Source organism: Zea mays, chromosome 4 (assembly GCF_902167145.1).
Source record: "Zea mays cultivar B73 chromosome 4, Zm-B73-REFERENCE-NAM-5.0, whole genome shotgun sequence".
Classification (NCBI taxonomy): domain Eukaryota; kingdom Viridiplantae; phylum Streptophyta; class Magnoliopsida; order Poales; family Poaceae; genus Zea; species Zea mays.
The window spans coordinates 155,186,197-155,211,436 of record NC_050099.1 but is presented as its reverse complement, the minus strand read 5'-3'; the positions used below and the strand labels follow the sequence as shown (position 1 = coordinate 155,211,436).

General features: G+C 44.7%; 1 protein-coding gene across 4 annotated transcripts; it reads left to right on the top strand.

The window, feature by feature from the left end:
* Window positions 1–11,650: 11,650 nt before the first annotated feature.
* Window positions 11,651–15,657, top strand: LOC100273264 (trihelix transcription factor GTL1). Of its 4 annotated transcripts, none has more exons than NM_001323963.1 (4): window positions 11,915–12,080; window positions 12,385–12,795; window positions 13,571–14,888; window positions 14,979–15,629. In NM_001323963.1, the coding sequence occupies exons 2-4, from the start codon at window positions 12,407–12,409 to the stop codon at window positions 15,276–15,278; spliced, it is 2,007 nt and encodes a 668-aa protein (NP_001310892.1). In that variant the 5' UTR covers window positions 11,915–12,080; window positions 12,385–12,406; the 3' UTR covers window positions 15,279–15,629. The 4 variants fall into 4 exon arrangements, with proteins under 4 accessions (XP_035822643.1, XP_020406951.1, NP_001310892.1 ...); XM_008680665.4 differs by having other exon boundaries at window positions 11,948–12,308; window positions 14,979–15,657; XM_035966750.1 differs by having other exon boundaries at window positions 11,651–12,795; window positions 14,979–15,657.
* The last annotated feature ends 9,583 nt before the right edge of the window (window positions 15,658–25,240 follow it).

The following is a 25,240-nucleotide window of genomic DNA, read 5'->3' as shown; positions in this document are numbered from 1 at the left end:
AGCAAGGCATGACTTCTACCCGGGGGGTCGACCTCTTTTTAAAGGGAGATGTCCCCCTCTTGCGCCCCAGAGCGCCATAGGCAAAGTCTCCCGGTGTGCACCAAAAGGTCCGCCCTATGACACGGGGGCCAGGCCCACACGTCATGGAGGCCGCCCCGAAGAGCGAAGAAGGCAAACCACCGCACCGGGGGCCTGCAACCGCCCCGGCGTTATGTGCCCCTTCACTTTCAAAGCAACCAGCAATCGAGAAGGCAAACCGTCGCACAAGGGGCATGCAACCGACCCGCGGTTAAGTGCCCCCTCCTTTTTCGCCAAAACCGGCGGTCAAGAAGGCGAACCGTCATGCAGGAGGCGAGCAGCCGCCCCACGGTTGTGCGCCCCCTTGGCTTCGCCACAATCGATGGTCCAACATGCGGATCCAGGCCCACGCATCATGCAGCCAGCACGATCGGTTACTAGGTGCGGAAGAACCGCACGGCGGCTTGCGCCAATGACGCGCCCCCTCGGGACCGTCGTAGAAGACTGAAAAAGATAAGCTTTCAGGGCCGATGCAGCGACTCGAGGCACCCCGCGCACGACCCATCAGTGGCGAAGGTCACGGGCAGGTCAACCGTGGGAACGGGCATGACAATCGGCATGGCCATAGGCGCGCCGGCAGTAATTGCGCCAGCAGGCCCGCAAGAGCAGCAAGCAGATCGCCAATCAGGCTCTGGCCCCACCTGCAGGCTCGCCTCCTCCCCTAAGTCGGGCCCGGGAGCCACTGTCAGTACCCTCAATCAGGGGTACCTTCTTCTACTGCATAAAGGCGCCGCACCCATGCAACGCCTCAAGACCACGTGGAGAATGGCGCCCAATGGGCAGGTCCAGGAGCGCCGCGTGGCAAGGAAAGGGAGTACATCCCGGTGTTTGTCGCTAGGACCGGACCCCTATACATACTAGTCCGGGACCCCAAGAAGGTATGTCGGATCCCCTAGAAGGCCTCAGCATCGGCAGGGTCCCGGGATGGGGAGGACCCCGGCGAAGGAAGGGGTCCGGTGCTGGCACATGCCCAGACCTTGTCCTGCACTGTCCACTACTGTCGCGTGGCTTGTGGCCCGATGCATAAACCAGCGGGCCAAGCCTGGCATAAAGCCCACCCAGCCGAGCGGCCTCTACATTTATTGCTGAAAGGACGCGCCGCCTACCACCACGCCAGCAGGCGACTCGTCCTCCCAGCATTTAATGTGTCCTGTCCAATCCAATGGCAGGCGGCGTCAGTGTCGTCCAGCAGACGGCGCGTCTGACCGGTCAGCTGGCAAACAGTGCGCCCGTGCCGAGTGGTGCACCGTACTCATCATCCCTTCTACAAGAAGCCTCCCCTGCACGCCAAAGATATGAAGATCTTGGGTGTCAGGGCGCTAGAAGATCGCCTCAGCAGCGCACGTTCGTGGCTCCAAGTACAATATTCATTATGTCCCTGGGCCCACATGTCGGGGCTCAATACCTTTGTGCATGCCCCCCTTCGGCTATAAAAGGGGAGGCATGCGGCATTACAACACAGACACAATCTCAGGTAGACACTCACAAGTTCATACAAGCTCCCAAAGCAATACATCACACAGTGGAGTAGGGTATTACGCTCCGGCGCCCCGAACCACAGACACAATATTTTTTAACCGAACTTTTCTGTCATGCCATTTTATTGTTTCGGCTTGATATTATTGATGTTCTCCATAGCCTAAAGCCTGATCCCTTCTATAGCATCTTTTGCCACAGAATAATCAGCTTCGTCCTCTGCCGCAGCCACTGTTCTTATTGATCCTGCTTTAGCTTCTTCCGGGGTTATTGCTTCGTCACCAAACAGTAATTTGAATGGTGTAAAGCCTGTTGACCTTGACATTGTTGTGTTGTGGCTCCACACCACTTTGATCAATTCATTTGACCACTTTCCTCTGGGCTGATTGAAGATTAACTTCATTATTCCTATCATTATAATGCCATTAGCTCTTTCGACAAGTCCATTTGACTCCGGATGTCTAACCGATGCAAAATGGATCTTCGTGCCAATTTGTCCATAGAACTCTTTGAAAGCTTCGGCATCAAACTATGTTCCGTTGTCCATAGTAATAGCCTTTGACACTCTGAAACGACAAACAATATTTTGCCAGAAAAATTTCTGAACAGTGACCGAAGTTATTGTGGCTAAAGGCTTCGCATCAATCCATTTGGAAAAATATTCTACCGCCACCACAACATATTTTAAATTTCCTTGTGCTGGTGGAAGTGGGCCTAACAAATCAAGGCCCCACCTTTGCAACGGCCAAGTGGGCTGTATTAGCTAAGTCAGAGATGAAGGCTGTTTTTGATCTCTTGCACATTTTTGACAACCTTCACACTTTTGGACTAATTCTGCTGCATCCGATGCTGCCTTCGGCCAATAAAATCCTTGACGAAAGACTTTTCCCAGCAAGGGCCTAGATCCGATGTGAGATCCACACAGACCTGTGTGTATTTCTTTCATCAATTCTATACCTTCAGCTCTAGATAGACATTTGAGCAATGGAGAGTAGACTCCATGTTTGTATAACTCCCCTTCTATTATTACATATGGTCGGGCTCTTGCCTCTATTCTCTTATTATAAGCTTCATCATCTGAAAGGCAATTGCCCTGGAGAAAGGATATAATCTCAGTTCTCCAATCTTCACTATGAACAGGAGATATATTGAGCACTGCTCTTTCAAGAAGTTCCACCGAAGGTGCTCTTATTGTCTCAAAGAATACTTCCGAAGGTAAAGGCAGCCCCTGTGCCGCTGACTTGGCTAGCAGATCAGCATGCTCATTTTCTCCTCGTGGAATATTCTTGACAGAAAACCCTTCGAAAGAAGCTTCAAGCCTTCGAACTGTAGCCAAGTATTTCTCAAGCTTCGGGTCTCTTGCTTTACAACTCTTGTCAATATGACCAGAAATAACTTGGGAATCGGTTTTAAGAACCGCCCTTCCTATCCCCATTGCCTTTAACTTCCGAAGCCCCAAAAGCAAAGCTTCGTATTCAGCAATATTATTTGTGCAGCTGAAATCAAGTTTCACTGCATAGCATGTTCTGACTTTGGAAGGTGCAACTAAAACAGCAGCTGCACCTGCCCCGAAGGTTCCCCAGGAACCGTCGCAGAACACTGTCCAAGCTTCGACATCTTTACTTGCTTCTTCTTCCTAAGCCCCTGGCGTCCAGTCAGCGATGAAGTCTGCTAACACCTCGGACTGGATAGAGGATCTATGCACATAATCAATGCTGAATTCGTTGAGTTTTGCAACCCACTTTCCAATCCTTCCAGTAGCTTCTCTGTTCCTCATAATATCCTTCAAAGGCTGTGATGAAGGAACAATTATATGGAATGCTTTAAAGTAATGTCGAAGCTTCCTAGAGGCCATTAAGACAGCATATAACACTTTCTCCAATTCTATATAGTTTTTCTTTGATAAGCTGAGGACTTCGGAGACGAAGTATACTAGGACTTGCTTTTTGATTTGTCCTTCAAGCTTTTCCTGCACAAGCGCTGTGCTTACTGCAGAATGCGAAGCTGCCACATATAATAACAGAGGAGCCCCTGGCATGGGTGGAGTTAACGTTGTTAAGTCTATCAGGTACTGCTTTAGCTCTTCGAAGGCTTTCTGCTGAGCTGATCCCCATTGAAAGACTTCGGCCGACTTCAGCACTTCAAAGATTGGTAAATTTCTCTCTGCTGATCTAGATATGAATTGATTCAGAGATGCCAGTCTTCCTATCAACCGTTGGGCTCCCATCTTTGTGCTTGGCGGCTCCATCCGAAGAATAGCTTCGATTTTATTTGGATTAGCTTCGATCCCTTTTGTTGAAACTAGACAACCAAGGAATTTTCCCTTATTTACTCCAAAGACACATTTTTCTAGATTCAACTTCAGGCCAGCTTGCCTAAAGTTGGCAAATGTTTCCTGTAGATCAGTAATGTGATTTTCTTGCTTCGTGCATTTTACTATGATATCATCAACATATGTTAGCATATTTCTGCCTATCTGGGAATGAAGGACTTTCGCTGTCATTCTGCTGAAGCTTCCTCCAGCATTCTTGAGCCCCTCAGGCATCCGAAGATAACAATATGTACCACTGGGGGTTATGAAGCTGGTTTTTGGCTCATCTTCCTTCTTCATCCAGATTTGATGGTAGCCTGAATAACAATCTAGTAGACTCATGAGCTTCGACGAAGCTACTGCATCTACTAGAGAATCTATCCTTGGTAATGGAAACTCATCCTTCGGCCATGCCTTATTGAGATCAGTAAAATCGATGCACATTCTCCATTTACCATTGGCCTTCTTCACCATAACAGTGTTAGCTAGCCATTCTGGGTATTTTACTTCTCTGATGACTCTAGCACTAAGAAGTCTTTTCACTTCATTCCGAGCACCTTCGGCTTTGTCATCAGACATTTTCCGAAGCCTCTACTTTCTGGGTCTGAAGGATGGATCGACATTGAGCGAGTGTTCAATGACATCCCTATTGACACCACAGAGATCGTTGGCGGACCATGCGAAGACATCTTTGTTGTTGAACAGAAACCTTGTTAGGTTTTTCTCCTGTTCCTCAGACAATTGAGATCCCAGCAACACCTTCTGCTCTGCTATATCTTCACATAAGAGCATGGGCTTCGGCTGATCGGCCGAAGCATCCTTCTCCCTTCTGTACTTGTATTGCTCACAAGCTTCGGCTACATCTATATTATGGATTGCTTTTGAATCTGTCCAGTTTCCTTCAGCCTTTCTGGCAGCTTCCTGGCTTTCATGAATAGCAATAGGCCCTTGATCCGAAGGTATCTTCATGCAAAGATATGCTGGATGAAGAATTGCTTCAAAAGCATTGAGTGTCCCACGACCAATGATTGCATTGTAGGGGTACTCCATATCGACAATATCAAACACAACTTGCTCAGTTCTTGTATTGTTGACAAATCCGAAGGTCACTGGCATCGTGATCTTGCCGAGTGCTACAATCTGTCTTCCTCCGAAGCCACAAAGAGGGTGTGCAGCATCATGAATTTTATCCTCTGGCTCTTGCATCTGTCTGAAGGCCTTAGCAAATATAATATCCGCTGCACTACCTGTGTCAACTGGAACATTGTGAACCAGAAATCCTTTGATAGCACAAGAAATAACCATAGCATCATTGTGAGGGTAATCCTTGAGCTGAAGGTCCTCTTGGGAGAAGGTAATTGGGATGTGGGACCATCTTGACTTGATGAAGCATCCCCGCACCCCGACATGCTGTACCCTTCTCTGTGCCTCCTTCTTCTGCTTCTTGTTGGCCGGCTCTGAGCATGAACCGCCTGTTATCGGGAGTACCAGCTTCAAAGCCGAAGCAGCTCCAGCTTGGTTGTTGAACGAAGCCATCAGCTCAAAAGGTGGAAGTGAGTTCACCGGAGGTGGGCGCCAATGTTGGGGACTTGTTCTCAAGTGCTATGAATTAAGAACAAGGCAACATAAAATGTTAAATATTAATGTCCTTCATCCATTGAAGCATTATCTCCCCAAGGATTTAATGAACTTCGGACGAAGGCCATGAGCAAAATATTACGAAGGTCACACCTTCGTAATCAGACTTATAAAACAATGAAATACAAAATATAAAATATTAGAGAAAAATATACCAAAGACAGATAATATCATTCACATATTTTATTATACAAACCTAAACATTATAAATAATATTTAGGTATATTTATACCTTCGCCTTGGCAGAAAACAATAATTCCAGCGTAATGTATCAGCGATTACAAGATTGCGTGAACAGTATAGGGGTACTGTTCACCTATTTATAGGCACAGGGCGCATCCTGTGTAAAATTACATTTATGCCCTTTACAATAGACTACAATAATGACACAAAACATCATGGGTCTTTAAGTCATTTCATCTTTAAGTCGGTTCACCCCTTCGTCTTGAGATCTGTCACCGTGCCGAAGCTTTATAGGTGATAGCTTCGGCGCTGCTTCTGAGAGGATCTGCCGAAGGTGTTCTCTTCCTTTAGGATCTTCGGCTACGAAGCATACCCCCAACAATTCCTTCTAGAGAAGCATAGAGATAAGTATACTTCTCTAACATTTATTTAAGGGATTCATTGAACAAAAAGATGAAAATATCTTTGTAGAACATGAATATATATGTCGATACACTCACATTGACAAGTGGAGAAATAATAAGAAAACATTATTTCTAAAGGCATGCAAATTATTCCTTATTGGTTTAGGACCTAAGGGAGTCCAGAACATGTCCCTCTAGGACCTAAGCGCCCCAAAGGAGCTAAGGACTTAGGATAGTTAAGTGTAACCCTATCACAAAACAAAGATGTGATTAGGGCCCACTAATGATGGTACAGTCTTAGGAAAGAGGCCCCACATCTAAAGGCATGCAAATTATTCCTTATTGGTTTAGGGTTTAGGGTATTCAATTCGATCTAACAAAAGTAGTTCAAGTTAGAAACAACCAAGCTTACCATGTACACTCTTCGTCTAAAAGGCAAGCATAAAGGGATATTAGCATTATTAGGCTATAACTCCCATCGTAACCATAAGGTGAGGGGAAGCTAAAAGTCTTGATGTTCACTAGTTTTGAGCTCATAATATTTTCTTCCTTATATCACCAATCAATGATTAGCTAGAGGATGTACAATATTGTGCACACTACGACATGAGCCTCTATAGCTTCTGTGTGCTGGCTCCCAATCATGCCCATATTTATCATGACCACTAACCTATGTTGTGCTCCTTCACGACTCTCTCTTTCTGGTACCCTTGGTACCATGATATTGTTATTAAAGATATCATATAAGATTTTTTTACAACGATATCATACAAGATTTTTTCGGGACGCAAGAGATATAGATATAGGTATATATCACACATTATCTATCGCTAACATATTTGAAATGAATTAGAGGGATTAATAAAAACCTAGATGACATTTTCTTTTGGAATTTGGATATCTTAGATGGAAGGTGCTTATGCTTACTCTTGGGAATTGAATGACCCATTTATGTCTACAACATTTATTGAACAAATGGTGGACAAGTGAGAATATTTTATAAGTCGTGCATCTTACGTGGAGACATATTAATTCCATCTACGGACATAGAGATAAGTATACTTCTCTAACATTTATTAAAGGGATCCATTGAACAAAAAGATGAAAATATCTTTGTAGAACTTGTATATATATGTCGATACACACACATTTACTTGTGGAGAAATAATAAGAACACATTAGATATGTATAATATTTATTAATATACACAAACATATACTTAGCTGCTTACCTTCTTTGTTGGACTCGGGGTTCCTAAAGAGTCATAGGCCTCGTGCTCCAAGAGGGTCAGAACCTGTCCCTCTAGGACCTAAGCGCCCCAAAGGAGCTAAGGACTTAGGATAGTTAAGTGTAACCCTATCACAAAACAAAGATGTGATTAGGGCCCACTAATGATGGTATAGTCTTAGGAAAGAGGCCCCACATCTAAAGGCATGCAAATTATTCCTTATTGGTTTAGGGTTTAGGGTATTCAATTCGATCTAACAAAAGTAGTTCAAGTTAGAAACAACCAAGCTTACCATGTACACTCTTCGTCTAGAAGGCAAGCATAAAGGGATATTAGCATTATTAGGCTATAACTCCCATCGTAACCATAAGGTGAGGGGAAGCTAAAAGTCTTGATGTTCACTAGTTTTGAGCTCATAATATTTTCTTCCTTATATCACCAATCAATGATTAGCTAGAGGATGTACAATATTGTGCACACTACGACATGAGCCTCTATAGCTTCTGTGTGCTGGCACCCAATCATGCCCATATTTATCATGACCACTAACCTATGTTGTGCTCCTTCACGACTCTCTCTTTCTGGTACCCTTGGTACCATGATATTGTTATTAAAGATATCATATAAGATTTTTTTACAACGATATCATACAAGATTTTTTCGGGACGCAAGAGATATAGATATAGGTATATATCACACATTATCTATCGCTAACATATTTGAAATGAATTAGAGGGATTAATAAAAACCTAGATGACATTTTCTTTTGGAATTTGGATATCTTAGATGGAAGGTGCTTATGCTTACTCTTGGGAATTGAATGACCCATTTATGTCTACAACATTTATTGAACAAATGGTGGACAAGTGAGAATATTTTATATGTCGTGCATCTTACGTGGAGACATATTAATTCCATCTACGGACATAGAGATAAGTATACTTCTCTAACATTTATTAAAGGGATCCATTGAACAAAAAGATGAAAATATCTTTGTAGAACTTGTATATATATGTCGATACACACACATTTACTTGTGGAGAAATAATAAGAACACATTAGATATGTATAATATTTATTAATATACACAAACATATACTTAGCTGCTTACCTTCTTTGTTGGACTCGGGGTTCCTAAAGAGTCATAGGCCTCGTGCTCCAAGAGGGTCAGAACCTGTCCCTCTAGGACCTATGCACCCCAAAGGAGCTAAGGACTTAGGATAGTTAAGTGTAACCCTATCACAAAACAAAGATGTGATCAGGGCCCACTAAAGATGGTACAGTCTTAGGAAAGAGGCCCCACATATAAAGGCATGCAAACTATTCCTTATTGGTTTAGGGTTTAGGGTATTCAATTCAATCTAACAAAAGTAGTTCAAGTTAGAAACCACCAAGCTTACCATGGACACTCTTCGTCTAGAAGGCAAGCATAAAGGGTTATTAGCATTATTAGGCTATAACTCCCATCGTAACCATAAGGTGAGGGGAAGCTAAAAGTCTTGATGTTCACTAGTTTTGAGCTCATAATATTTTTCTTCTTTATGTCACCAATCGATGATTAGCTAGAGGATGTACAATATTGTGCACACTACGACATGAGCCTTTATAGCTTCTGTGTGCTGGCTCACAATCATGCCCATATTTAGCATGACCACTAACCTGTGTTGTGCTCCCTCACGACTCTCTCTTTCTGGTACCCTTGGTACCATGATATTGTTACTTAACGATATCATACAAGATTTTTTTACAACAATATCATACAAGATTTTTTCGGGACGCAAAAGATATAGATATAGGTATATATCACACATTATCTATCGCTAACATATTTGAAATGAATTAGAGGGATTAATAAAAACCTAGATGACATTTTCTTTTGGAATTTGGATATCTTAGATGGAAGGTGCTTATGCTTACTCTTGGGAATTGAATGACCCATTTCTGTCTACAACATTTATTGAAAAAATGGTGGACTAAAGTGAGAATATTTTATAAGTCGTGCATCTTCTGTGGAGAGATATATAATTCCTTCTATGGAAGCATAGAGATAAGTATACTTCTCTAACATTTATTAAAGGGATCCATTGAACAAAAAGATGAAAATATCTTTGTAGAACTTGAATATATATGTCGATACACACACATTTACTTGTGGAGAAATAATAAGAACACATTAGATATCTATAATATTTATTAATATACGCAAACATTTACTTAGCTGCTTACCGCCCTTTGTTGGACTCGGGGTTCCGAAAGAGTCATTGGCCTCATGCTCTAAGGGAGTCCAGAACCTGTCCCTCTAGGACCTAAGCCCCCCAAAGGAGCTAGGGACTTAGGATAGTTAAGTGTAACCCTATCACAAAACATAGATGTGATCAGGGCCCACTAATGATGGTATAGTCTTAGGAAAGAGGCCCCACATCTAAAGGCATGCAAACTATTCCTTATTGGTTTAGGGTTTAGGGTATTCAATTCAATCTAACAAAAGTAGTTCAAGTTAGAAACAACCAAGCTTACCATGGACACTCTTCGTCTAGAAGGCAAGCATAAAGGGTTATTAGCATTATTAGGCTATAACTCCCATCGTAACCATAAGGTGAGGGGAAGCTAAAAGTCTTGATGTTCACTAGTTTTGAGCTCATAATATTTTCTTCTTTATATCACCAATCAATGATTAGCTAGAGGATGTACAATATTGTGCACACTACGACATGAGCCTCTATAGCTTCTATGTGCTGGCTCCCAATCATGCCCATATTTATCATGACCACTAACCTATGTTGTGCTCCTTCACGACTCTCTCTTTCTGGTACCCTTGGTACCTTGATATTGTTACTTAACGATATCATATAAGATTTTTTTACAACGATATCATACAAGATTTTTTAGGACGCAAGAGATATAGATATAGGTATATATCACACATTATCTATCGCTAACATATTTGAAATGAATTAGAAGGATTAATAAAAACCTAGATGACATTTTCTTTTGGAATTTGGATATCTTAGATGGAAGGTGCTTATGCTTACTCTTGGGAATTGAATGACCCATTTATGTCTACAACATTTATTGAACAAATGGTGGACAAGTGAGAATATTTTATAAGTCGTGCATCTTACGTGGAGACATATATAATTCCATCTACAGAAGCATAGAGATAAGTATACTTCTCTAACATTTATTAAAGGGATCCATTTAACAAAAAGATGAAAATATCTTTGTAGAACTTGAATATATATGTCGATACACACACATTTACTTGTGGAGAAATAATAAGAACGCATTAGATATCTATAATATTTATTAATATACGCAAACATATACTTAGCTGCTTACCGCCCTTTGTTGGACTCGGGGTTCCTAAAGAGTCATTGGCCTCGTGCTCCAAGGGAGTCCAGAACCTGGCCCTCTAGGACCTAAGCTCCCCTAAGGAGCTAAGGACTTAGGATAGTTAAGTGTAACCCTATCACAAAACAAAGATGTGATCAGGGCCCATTAAGGATGGTATAGTCTTAGGAAAGAGGCCCCACATCTAAAGGCATGCAAACTATTCCTTATTGGTTTAGGGTTTAGGGTATTCAATTCAATCTAACAAAAGTAGTTCAAGTTAGAAACAACCAAGCTTACTATGGACACTCTTCATCTAGAAGGCAAGCATAAAGGGTGATTAGCATTATTAAGCTAGAACTCCCATCGTAACCATAAGGTGAGGGGAAGCTAAAAGTCTTGATGTTCACTGGTGTTTGAGCTCATAATATTTTTCTTCTTTATGTCACCAATCGATGATTAGCTAGAGGATGTACAATATTGCGCACACTACGACATGAGCCTCTATAGCTTCCGTGTGTTGGCTCCCAATCATGCCCATATTTAGCATGACCACTAACCTATGTTGTGGTCCTTCACGACTCTCTCTCTCTTTCTGGTACCCTTGGTACCATGATATTGTTACGTAACGATATTATACAAGATTTTCTTACAACGATATCATACATGATTTTTTTCCGGACGCAAGAGATATAGATATAGGTGTATATCACACATTATCTATCGCTAACATATTTGAAATGAATTAGAGGGATTAATAAAAACCTAGATGACATTTTCTTTTGGAATTTGGATATCTTAGATGGAAGGTGCTTATACTCTTGTGAATTGAATGACCCATTTCTATCTACAACATTTATTGAACAAATGGTAGACTAAAGTGAGAATATTTTATAAGTCGTGCATTCTTACGTGGAGACATATATAATTCCTTCTACGAAAGCATAGAGATAAGTATACTTCTCTAACATTTATTAAAGGGACCCATTGAACAAAAAAAAATGAAAATATCTTTGTCTTAGAACTTGAATATATATGTCGATACGCGCACATTTACTTGTGGAGAAATAACAAGAACACATTAGATATCTATAATATTCATTAATATATGCATGAAAAACTAAAATGCATATATTTTCCCAACTTCATAAATCTAGTGATATATACTCACAATAAATCCTATAGCACTAGTGTATATCTAGTGGTTTTACACATGTACCGTACCCCAGCAGCAGGCAGAAGCCTCCCCCTTTGTAGAGAGAGGTTCTTGGCTTTCTCTGCCTGCCCTTACAGCCCTCCACACTCTTTCGCCCCTTTCCAGTTGTCCATGACCCCATCCCTCCCTTTCACCACTGCCCCTTCTTCCTCCTCCCCCTAGCTGCACAGCCCCCTCGCTGCCAGTTTCCGTCATAACCCGTCGTCCAGAGGGGCCGTAAGTCTCTCTAATCTTGCTTGTGGCACTCACTCACTCTGTTCCTAGAAGAGAGACGGGAGGGAAAAGGGGACTGAGAGAGATGGCCGGGTGTAGAAGCAAGAATTCTCCCCAATTCTGTCCCTGGGTTGTTTTCCTGGACAATTGTTAGTTGGTAGTACGTAGTTGTAGACCACACACAGTCCACAGCCAGGAGAGGGACTGTGTGCTAGCTTAGTCGCAGTACCGGTGAAGTGATGCTGCAATTTTCTATTCCCTAGGTCTTGCGAGCTGGTGGATCAACGGAATTTCTTGTTTTGTGCAGGGAACCAAAGGTGGCGGCGGCCATGCTGCACCACCACGGTGGCGCCGGGTCCCCGTACATGGCCCCGGAGACGGCTGGCACGGGCACGGGCACGGCCCCGTTCTCGCCGACGCCGACGGGGCTCGCCGTGTCTGTCACCGCCGCCATCCCAGCCCTGCCGACGATGCAGTTGCAGCCGGCGGGGTCGAGCGCTAATTTCGAGGAATTGGCAGCGGGCGGCTCCGGCGCCGGTGTGGCGGTCAGACTCCAGGACGAAGACATGCAGGCCGACTTGGGCGCCAGCGGCGCGGGAGCGTCCGGCAACCGGTGGCCGCGCGAGGAGACGCTGGCGCTCATCAGGATCCGGACGGAGATGGACGCCGACTTCCGGAGCTCCCCGCTCAAAGCGCCGCTCTGGGAGAACGTCGCAAGGTGAGAAAGCATTAGCAAGCCGTAAGCTTTTCCTCTCTTTTGCTGCGGAATGCGGCTAACGGTTTCACGGAATTTCACCTCTGCTCCGTCCGGCGTCGCCGGTGAAATGATGGCGAGCTATCCTGCCATCTATCTTTTGCCCACTGCTTTTTTTTCCCCCGACGCTTTTGGCGTAATGCTCCTCCCCGGTGTATGTGAGATTGGAGCGTAGTGAAGTGGTAGGTGCAGCCAGCGCAGCCGCAGGCATCACGATAAGGATCTCGGCGCCCGGGCAGCCGTATGCCGCGCCGTGATTGTGCTGCGTACAGGCGCAGGCCGGCCGCACAGACTATGGCAGCAGCTGCCGCCTGTTGCAGGCTATATAGCTGCAATGCTTTTTTTTCTTCTATTCCCTCTCTTCCTTTTAAAACACACTTGGACTTGGATGGATGCACCAAGTTTTCGCTGTCATCGTCACTTGAATTAGTTTATCTTTGTTCCTCGGACACGATGCCATCAACTTGACATCATCACCACATCTCTGTGCTGATTCCTAAAACTGCTGGTGGCTGATGCTTCCGCCATCGTCGCTTTACATGTCTGTCTCCGATCCGCTTCTAAAAATTCCAATTCCTTCAGCGTCCGTCCAGTCCCTTTCAGGGAAAGAGGAAGAATGAAAGATACTCCTCCGCGCACACAACCAAGTCATCACCTCTTCATGACTCCTGCTCGTTGAGACGTGAACGCGAGAAAGAGCTAACAGGCGCGGCCGTGCTGGGGCACATTCTTTCTGCAGGAAGCTTGCAGGGCTGGGTTACCACCGGAGCGCCAAGAAGTGCAAGGAGAAGTTCGAGAACGTGGACAAGTACTACAGGCGCACCAAGGACGCCCGCGCCGGGCGCCAGGACGGCAAGAGCTACCGCTTCTTCTCGCAGCTCGAGGCGCTGCACGCCTCGGCGCCGCCTCTGCCGCCCCCGCCCTCGGGCATGACCACGGTGCAAGCTGGCCCTCATCAGCCGATGGAAATGGCATGGACGGCGGGCCCTACGGTGCTGGGCCCTGCCGCCGTCGCCGGCCTGCCGGACCTCAGCTTCTCGTCGATGTCCGAGTCCGACTCAGAGTACGACTCGGACGACGACGACGACGACTCTGGTGCGGGGGAGGAGGGCCTCAGCGGGGGCGAGTGCGACAGGGAGATGATGGCCACCTTCGAGAGGATGATGAAGCAGTTCACGGAGAAGCAAGACGCCATGCAGCGCGTGTTCCTGGAGACGCTGGAGCGGTGCGAGGCAGAGCGCACGGCGCGCGAGGAGGCGTGGCGGCGCCAGGAGGTCGCCCGCATGAACCGCGAGCGCGAGCAGCTCGCCAGGGAGCGCGCCGCCGCGGCCTCCCGCGACGCCGCGCTGATCGCGTTCCTCCAGCGTGTCGGCGGGGGGCAGGGCGAGCCCGCGCGGCTCCCTCCGCACGGCGCCGGCGTCGTGCCCCCGCCGCCTATGCCGGACTGCGCCCCTCCGTCGCCTCGGCGCCACGCGGCCGCCGCCTCGCTTCAGCAGCTGGTGCCCGTACCGCCCAAGGCGGTGGAGGCCTTGGCGCGCGCTGGAGGAGAGGGCGGCGGGTCCACGCCGTCGCGGTGGCCCAAGGAGGAAGTGGAGGCGCTGATCCAGATGCGGAACGAGAAGGGCGAGAAGTACCACGACGCGGGGGCCAAGGGGCCCCTTTGGGAGGACATCGCCGCCGCGATGCGGGGGATAGGGTACAGCCGGAGCGCCAAGCGGTGCAAGGAAAAGTGGGAGAACATCAACAAGTACTACAAGAAGGTGAAGGAGAGCAACAAGAGGCGCCCCGAGGACTCCAAGACCTGTCCTTACTTCCACCAGCTCGACGCCATGTACCGCAACAAACACCGCAGCGGCACAGGCGGCAGAACGGCACCCAGAACGAACATGGCCTCCGCCGTCGCCGTCGCAGCAACCGTGCAGGACAATCCGAGCAAGCGCGAGCTCGAGGGAAAGAGCAGCAACGATGCCGACAACCGGAAGAATGACGAACAGGGGAACGTGCTTACTTCTCCCGCTAGCGGCGATACAGCACCAGGTGGCGCCGCCAAAAACAAGGTAAGATCTCACATTCACCGTAAAAGTTTCCGTATTTGGAAACCAATTAATTGCAGAAGCTAACCAAAATTTAGAATTGACGTTGTGCAGACGGCAGAGGGCAATGTGGATGATACAGATGTGCAGCACCAGCACCAGCAGCGGTTCAGTGCGGACGAGACAGACAGCGACGACGACATGGACATGGCAAGAAACTACACAGTTTACACTGAAGAAGGCAACAACGAAGACAAAATGAAGTACAAGATGGGCGTCCAGGAGCGTGATGTGATCGGGAGCAGCGGCAACGTGCTTGCGCCACCACCATCACCAGCAGCAGTAGCAGCGACGGCTGCGGCACCGACGAGTTCAGCTGCCCCAACGAGCAGCACCTTCCTTGCCGTTCAGTAGAGGGCAACGCTGCAGCAGGAGGCCCGGTGCCAGCCGATCAGCACCAGTGCATCACCACCTTTTGCGGCCCATTATCACCGAGTATACTTGCCCTGCATCTGAACCATCCGAATACCATTTATTGATTTGTTCTGTAATAAGTACCAGATCATGAAAACCCTCAAAAGGTAAAAAGAAGACAATGAAGAACAGAGGAGGCAGCAGAGACGCCTAAACAGAAAGTTCTTTTCTTTTTTTCTCATCATAGGTCATGTTATACTTTACCTATTGCTAACAATTGTACATTCATGTCTCAGTCTCAACTTCCTGTAATCTACTCCGACAGAAATTGATCAGGGTTTTGGAGTGGCGAATCGACATTATTTCTTTCAGCCACAAATGGTCTTATCTTATCTTTTTTTCAATCATTCACATAACCTTTTGCCCATTACTGGTATTCCCCTTAGGGTTTATTCGTTTTGAGGTTAATTAGATGGGATTGAGTTGATTTAAATTCATAATAAGTCAAAATACATCTCAATCTCATTCAATCCATCCTAATCTATATGAATTGGGAATAATCGAGCATGGCCTTAGGACTTATTCACTGTTCATATGGATTAGAGGAGATTAGGCGTGGTTAAGATAGATTTTGATTTATTATAAATTTAAACCGACTTAATATCATTCAATCCACGTGGAATCATGTCAAAACGAATAAGCCCTTAGGCCCCATTCAGCAAGTTAGAATCCAAACCAGACCAGTAAGACCATTTCCGCAACTTACCCATACCTATACCTATATTCAAATTACACTTTACAAACAATACAATCTATAGTACAAAATATGTTTTTATGAACATATGAGTGAACTACTGTGTATTGTATATATATAGTCACCAAAAATATTATTTTGCAACGTTTTATATTGTAGATTACATTGTTTATAGAGTATAATTTGAATATAGGTATGCATATAGGTAAGCTGCTCGAGATAGTCTAACTAATCCAGCTCATGATCGAGTGGACACTTATTCCTAGTCACCCGTTCATTTCTACAAAGGGAACTAATTCAGAAGGTGGATTGACCGTTTTTGTTCTAGGGGAAGGATTGAAGGCTCGACTCAAAATCAAGCGGTTTTCTTTTCGGCCAACATCAAAACGAAAAGGTCTGGCAGGAGGAATCGGATTCCAAATCCAAACTGGACCCATTCGTTCCGCCAAGAACGTGGTGAGAAACGAGCCGATCAAGTCAAAATGAACGAGCACTTATTAAAAATTAAAAACTATACATATCATTATATCATTCCAGTTGGAAATTATTCCAGATGATTTGAAATAACTGAGTGTGGCCTTAGGATGATCGCATGAATTCGACATGGAATCTATAGACCGGATTCGAGTTCCATTATATAATTGAGTGCTTGGTAGCATGCAACCCTTAACTTCTCTTCTGACCGGCAAACACAAGTCATACCTTATAAGAGCAAGGCAGGTTTTACGTTATTACCATATCACATACAACCAACTAAAAGTCTAATTATATAATAATACAAGTTGTATATTTAATACTTGGTCGGTTGGTCCATCTCTTCCTCTCATAAACTATGTTGGAGTATGTAGGAAACGATGACGCCTAAAAGGGGAGGTGAATTAGTAATTCTAAAACTTTCTCTAAACTATGACATAAATAAATTTTTAGAGCAAAACTTATACGAATAAACAATCTAAAATGTGCAAACTAGTTTTTGTCTAAGTGTTGCTATATCTACCGCAAAGCCTAAGTTTCAATCTAAATAATCTAACTAGAAAGACAAAGGTAAATAGTAAGGTAGAGATGCAAACTCTCGTGGATGACACCGGTATTTTTACCGAGGTATGCAGAACCATGCAAGGTTCCGACTAATCCTCGTTGGTGCCCCTACGCAAAGGGTAGCCCACGCGAGGGCCAATCACCACGGTCGAGTAACTCCGTAGAGAGTCACAAGCCTTCTCCACGTGCAAGTGGTGCTCCACTTTCTGCTCCTCTTGGACGCTCCCCTCCGTCTCCACTATCGAGCTTCCGGTCGAAACGCCGCGGGCCTCGTTCCCTCCGGTACAAGGTGGTAGTCGTGACACAAACTTGGTTGTCATGGTCTCGCAAGACTCTCGCCCCACTCGGTACAATTACAACGACTCACGCAAGAGCCGAGGGTTGTGTGGTTTTTCTAAAATCACTCAATTAACTAGGATTCACCTAGAGCAAGCACTAAAGCGGTCTAACTATCCTAAGCACTTCGCAAAGCACCCTTCGCTAATCACCGAGTGATTCTATTAAACACTTGGGTGTATGAGCACTTGGAAATGTCTATAATATGCCTTGGTATGTTGCTTGGGCTCCCACACATTCAAATGGGCGGTTGGGTGATGTATTTATAGACCCCAACTCAATTATAGCCGTTGGAGGAAAGATGCAGTTTTATGTGGCACACCGGACAGTCTGGTGCCCGGTCCGTTGCGCCACTAGCCTTTGGATCTGTCAGTCGACCGTTGGCGTTGTCAGCCTTTACACCAGACAGTCCAGTGCGCTCCTCCATAGTGCCACCAGGAACTAGCCGTTGGGCTACTGTTTCTTGGTGCACCGGACAGTCCGGCGTGTGACACCTGACAGTCCGGTGTCCTCGACCGGACAGTCTGCCAGTGGCAACACAATTCTTCATTTCTTGGGCTTTGCTTGATATTCTTTGATCTTTACTTGTGATTTTCATAATGTCTTCTTTTGAGGTGTTGCTTTCCTCAGTGCCTGAGTCCAAGTTACTTTAGCATCCTGTGAAATACAATCATAAACACTAGCAAACATATTAGTCCACAGGTTATGTTGATCATCAAACACAAAAACATTTTGAGCCAAACGGCCCGAGGTCCATTTTCCTTAAAATCTCCCCCTTTTTGGTTATTGATGACAACACAACCAAAGCAATCAAATATAACAAACATTTGAATGAAAATACGCAATCTACTTGCTAGGATGCATGTATCCCCACAAAGTGATATTATGGACTTAAGCCTCCCTCTAACTCCATAATTCACTTACTTCCTATTTTAGACCAAAAAACCAAAATCACTTGAAGGATCAAAGATTAAAAATTTTAATTTGGTGGTGTTTGATGTTTGATACAATTTTCATTGCTTTGGTCCCTAAAACTTCTCCCCCTTTAGCATCAACCACCGAAAAGGAAGACATTAAAAGCATGTAGGAAGCCAATAAGACTTGCCCTCTTAAAGGATTTATCAATTGAAGCACTAAAAAGATTACTCCCCCTAAACGAGTGTTTTCCTTTTGAAAGAATCTTCTCCCCCTTTAGAGACAAAGAAATACTCCCCTGATAGAGATCCTCTACTTAGGAAAAAGCATATGAGAAATAGAGGTACAAGACATGGTTTGATTAGACTAACTCCCCCTATGCATAGGTAACAGATATATTTTGATGACATATGCATTTAGCAACATGGGAAGTATAAGATATAAAATGTAGTCTAATCAAAAAAACTGGAGACGACATGTAAAAGATACCAAATGTAGATATGAAACCAAATGTAATCATGTGAGACATGAAACTACTTGTAGATTTGTAGTGGAAGCTTATTGTCTTTCTCCGGGGACTCCATTTTCCTTCAATGAGACTACTACATATAATAGACTTAAAAACAGGCATTAGTCTCAAAGACTTGGATTATAGAGTAACCTCCCCTGAAAGTGTGCATACAAGTTCTGAATACTTGTTGGAGACATGCATTTTGATTTTGATATCAAGAGGTCCAAATTATCTATAATCCGAGCTTTGGCACATATAAGTTAAATGATACCAATTGAAGTATTATTGTCACACCCGGATTTAAGGAACAAAGCCGGGTGCGTCTCATACATGCGCCAAAGAAGACAACATATATAATAACAGAGTGTATAGAGATAAATGTCACAATAATCAGAGTATTTATTACATAGCGGAAGTCTTACAAAATAGAAGATAAATATAAAGGATCTAAAATCCATCCTTGGCGCCAGAAAGTCAACTGGGAGACACCACCTAGATCGAATCAAACTCCTCGATATGTGGCTCCTCTTGAACCACCTGTTCTTCTCCTGTGGGGAGGTGTGAGACAGCAAGGGTGAGCTCACACATGTTCATCGCTCAACAAGTTGTGGGGAATAATGTGGCATGAACTCACCAAAGGTGGGAGTTCATGTGATGTGTAAGGCTGATCAACAATAGAGTTTAAAGCTGAGCATTGCTTTTAATAAGTTAGTCAAATTTTATTAGCAATTACTAAATGTAAGTAAATACTAAACCATAATAAATAATAATAGAACAAAATTAATAAATAATCTCATGCAATGCAAATGATAAATTGAATTTAAATTCCATATTTAATCATGCGGGAGTCCTGAGCTGCTCATGACCGTGAGCTCGGCTATTATACCAGTTTTACACTCTGCAGAGTTTGTACCCTATACCCACAAGTCGTGTATCCCATGTCGCCAGGGTTAGCTAGACCCTTAGACACTACCGAGGTGAATGGCTAGGGATCCACTACGAGGCCTTTACAAAGTTCCACTAGTTTTCGAAAACCCGCTATAGTTTATGGGAAGAGCACTTGCAAGAATCCCTCGTCTGACCGCCATCGTAGCAAAAACAACCCGAGAACCTCCTTGCATGCAACTCCCCTACTGCCCTTGCCCCTTTCGGGTAAGGTAGTCTTGCACTAGCTTTCCTAATTAGTTAGCCAAGGGCGTCCCATTCCACCCTTGTGGTGGCACGTGTTTCTCAAGTTAAGCTCCATGTTCCAATTAAAATATAATGATCTTGACATGAAAATAAATAACATAACAGAATAATTGGAACATGGATATAATGAAGTATTAACCCAAAACCATATAAAGCAATAGCAAAACTTCCCATGTGATTCAGGGGTACACAAGGTAAAAGATAATCAGACTAGGGTGACCTATTGGGTCCCATCAAAATTAAACCTATGCATGGATAATTGATATTAAAGAACATTATTGGGTAACAAAAGTGGATCAAGGGCACAACTTGCCTGGCACTTGAGATTCCAGGTACCAGGATGATTCTTCAGATCCTCGTGACCTCACTACTAGTCGTAGCAATACAAACAAACATGATATAGACAAAATTAACATCACACCAAACTTAAGTACAGACTGAATAATAATAATCTACACGTTGCTACGAGATCGCGGGATCGAGAACTACTAAGATCGGAGTCATGGTTAAGGAGTTATGATTTTATAAAAGATCTGTGTGGTTAAAATATTAAACTACCTTATAAATTGGTTAATATAAATCATTTGAGAGTGAGAGCACCTAGAGGGGGGGTGAATAGGTGATCCTGTAAAAACTTGAAACTTAATCCCACAAAACTTGATTAGGCGTTAGCACAATAAAGCCAAGTGGCTAGAGAGGAGTTCTTGCAAAACACAATAACCACAAAGAGATCAACACAGAGATGGCACAGTGGTTTATCCCGTGGTTCGGCCAAGTCCAACACTTGCCTACTCCACGTTGTGGCGTCCCAACGGACGAGGGTTGCACTCAACCCCTTTCAAGCGGTCCAAAGACCCACTTGAATACCATGGTGTTTTGCTTTCACTTTACTATATCCCGCTTGCGAGGAATCTTCACAATTTGGAGCCTCTCGCCCTTACACTTTGATTATCACAAAGAAGCACAGAAGTAAGGATGGGATGAGCAACACACAAAAGACATAAAATCAGAGCAACAACACGCACACAAGTCACAACTCGAGCTCTCAACACAACTCAAAGAGTTCTCTACTCAAATGGAGCTCTAATTGCTATCACAAAGAATCGAATGCGCGGAATTGAAGTCTTGGTGCTTAGGAATGCTTTAGAGAATGCTTGGTGTGCTCCTCCATGTGCCTAGGGGTCCATTTTATAGCCCCAAGGCAGCTAGGAGCCGTTGAGAGCATTCCAGGAAGGCAATTCTTGCCTTCTGTCGACTGGCGCACCGGACAGTCCGGTGCACCACCGGACACTGTCCGGTGCGGATTTCTTTCCTTCTGTGGCGCAGCCGACCGTTGAAGATCCAGAGCCGTTGGCACACCGGACACTGTCCGGTGCACACCGCACAGTCCGGTGCCCCCTTCTGACCGTTGGCTCGGCCACGCGTCGCGCGCGGATTACGCGGCCGACCGTTGGCCCGGCCGACAGTTGGCTCACCGAACAGTCCGGTGCACCACCGGACAGTCCGGTGATTTATAGCCGTACGCCGTTAATCGCTTCCCTAGAGCAGCCAGTTGACAGTTGCCAGCTTGGCGCACCGGACACTGTCCGGTGCACCACCGGACAGTCCGGTGCACCCAGACTGCGCAGAGTCTTGGCTGCATAGCCAAGTCTTTTCCAAATTGGTCTTTTCCTGTTTCTAGCACTTAGACACAATACATTAGTCTCCAAAACAATGTACTAAGTCTTAGAAACATACCTTTACTCTTGATTTGCACTTTGTCCATCAATTGGCATAGATTAACACTTAAGCACTTGTGTTGGCACTCAATCACCAAAACACTTAGAAATGGCCCAAGGGCACATTTCCCTTTCAATCTCCCCATTTTTGGTGATTTATGCCAACACAACAAAAAGCAACTAAAGAAGTGCAACATCAATGCAAATGAGAACACAAATTTGTTTTGATTCAAATTTGGCATATTTGGATCATTCTTTGCCACCACTTGGTTTTGTTTTTGCAAATCAACCTCAATTTCCTATCTCTAAGTCAAACACACTTGTTGAGACATAAAGAGAGTTGTTCCAAGAGGAATTGATCAAAGATTTCAAAAACTCCCCCTTTTTCCCATAATCAACTATTCTCCCCACAAGAAGCCAACTTTTGACAAGAGAGACAACAAGAGAGTTTTGACAAACCAAAAGCTCTATTCTACTATTTTCAAAATTCTCAAGTGGTAGCTGATCCATTGATTGCTTTGGCCTTATTTTCTCCCCCTTTGGCATCAAGCACCAAAACGGGATCAATCTTGGCCCCAGAACCCCATTGCCTCACCAAAATCTTCAAATAAGAGTAAAAAGGCAATACAGATATTGAGATGAACTTGGAGTAAGTTACCCTCTCATCGAAGTGCAGTGGAAGTCTTGCATGGTCCAAGTTCACCTTTCCCTTTCAATCCACCTTTGAGACTAAATCAAGAAAACTCAAGCACACGGTTAGTCTCAAAGGGTCAAGTTGTAGCACATCTCCCCCTAAATATGTGCATCACCCACACATGGACTATTGAGGTTCGGGGAGTGTTTGTACAACTTGAGCACCAAAAATAAACAACAAAATGCATAAGGAACATGATCAAGGGCATGAACACATGTATGCTATAAATCAATCCAAGTTCCGCGAATCTAAGACATTTAGCTCACAACGCAGCCTGCAAAAGGTCTTCTCATCTAAAGGCTTGGTAAAGATATCGGCTAGCTGGTTCTCGGTGCTAATATGAAACACTTCGATATCTCCCTTTTGCTGGTGGTCTCTCAAAAAGTGATGCCGGATGTCTATGTGCTTTGTGCGGCTGTGTTCAACAGGATTATCCGCCATGCGGATAGCACTCTCATTATCACATAGGAGTGGGACTTTGCTCAGATTGTAGCCAAAGTCCCGGAGGGTTTGCCTCATCCAAAGTAGTTGCGCGCAACACTGTCCTGCGGCAACGTACTTGGCCTCAGCGGTGGATAGGGCAACGGAAGTTTGTTTCTTAGAACTTCATGACACCAGGGACCTTCCTAAGAATTGGCACGTCCCCGATGTACTCTTCCTATCAACCTTACATCCAGCATAATCGGAGTCTGAGTATCCTATTAAGTCAAAGGTAGACCCCTTTGGATACCAGATCCCGAAGCAAGGTGTAGCGACTAAATATCTAAGAATTCGCTTCACAGCCACTAAGTGACACTCCCTTGGATCGGATTGAAATCTAGCACACATGCATACACTAAGCATAATATCCGGTCTACTAGTACATAAATAAAGCAAGGAACCTATCATGGATCGGTATGTTTTTTGATCAACGGACTTACCTCCTTTGTTGAGGTCGATGTGTCCGTCAGTTCCCATTGGAGTCTTTGTGGGCTTGGCGTCCTTCATCCCAAATCGCTTGAGCAAGTCTTGCGTATACTTTGTTTGGGAGATGAAAGTGCCGTCCTTGAGTTGCTTCACTTGGAACCCAAGGAAGTAGTTCAACTCGCCCATCATCGACATCTCGAATTTCTGTGTCATCACCCTGCTAAACTCTTCACAAGACTTTTGGTTAGTAGAACCAAATATTATGTCATCGACATAAATTTGGCACACAAATAAGTCACCATCACATGTCTTAGTGAAAAGAGTTGGATCGGCTTTCCCAACCTTGAAAGCATTAGCAATTAAAAAGTCTCTAAGGCATTCATACCATGCTCTTGGGGCTTGCTTAAGTCCATAGAGCGCCTTAGAGAGCTTACAAACGTGGTCAGGGAACCGTTCATCCTCAAAGCCAGGGGGTTGCTCCACGTACACCTCCTTCTTGATTGGCCCGTTGAGGAAAGCGCTCTTCACATCCATTTGGAACAACCTAAAAGAATGGTGAGCGGCATATGCTAGCAAAATACGAATAGACTCTAGCCTAGCCACAGGAGCAAAAGTCTCCTCAAAGTCCAAACCTGCGACTTGGGCATAACCTTTTGCCACAAGTCAAGCCTTGTTCCTCGCTACCACTCCGTGCTCGTCCTGTTTGTTGCGGAACACCCACTTGGTTCCCACAACATTTTGCTTGGGACGCGGCACCAGTGTCCAAACTTCATTACGCTTGAAGTTGTTGAGCTCTTCCTGCATGGCCAACACCTAGTCCAGATCTAGCAAGGATTCTTCTACCCTGAAAGGCTCAATAGAAGAGACAAAGGAGTAATGCTCACAAAAATTAACTAATCTAGAACGAGTAGTTACTCCCTTGCTAATGTCACCCAAAATTTGGTCGATGGGATGATTCCTTTGAATCGTCGCTCGAACTTGGGTTGGAGGGGCCTGTGGTGTATCTTCCTCTTCAACTTGGACATCCTATGCTCCCCCTTGATCACACGCCTCTTCTTGAGGAACCTGTTCATCATTTTGAGTTGGGGGGTGCACCATCGTTGAGGAAGAAGGTTGATCTTGCTCCTTTTGTTCCTGTGGCCTCACTTCTCCAATCGCCATGGTGCGTATTGCGGCCGTTGGAACGTCTTCTTCATCTACATCATCAAGATCAACAACTTGCTCTCTTGGAGAGCCATTAGTCTCATCAAATACAACGTTGCTAGAGACTTCAACCAAACCCGATGATTTGTTGAAGACCCTATACGCCTTTGTATTTGAGTCATAACCTAACAAAAACCCTTCTACAGCTTTGGGAGCAAACTTAGAATTTCTACCTTTCTTTACTAGAATGTAACATTTGCTCCCAAATACACGAAAGTAAGACACATTGGGTTTGTTACCGGTTAGAAGCTCATACGAAGTCTTCTTGAGGAGGCGATGAAGGTACACCCGGTTTATGGCGTGACAAGCCGTGTTCATGGCTTCCGACCAAAATCGCTCAGGCGTCTTGAATTCTCCAAGCATTGTCCTCGCCATGTCAATGAGCGTCCTGTTCTTCCTCTCTACCACACCGTTTTGCTGTGGTGTGTAGGGAGCGGAGAACTCGTGCTTGATCCCTTCCTCCTCAAGGTACTCCTCCACTTAAAGGTTCTTGAACTCGGACCCGTTGTCGCTCCTTATCTTCTTCACCTTGAGCTCAAACTCATTTTGAGCTCTCCTTAGGAAGCGCTTGAGGGTCCCTTGGGTTTCAGATTTATCCTGCAAAAAGAATACCCAAGTGAAGCGGGAAAAATCATCAACAATTACTAAACCATACTTACTTCCACCGATGCTTAGGTAGGCGACGGGTCCGAAGAG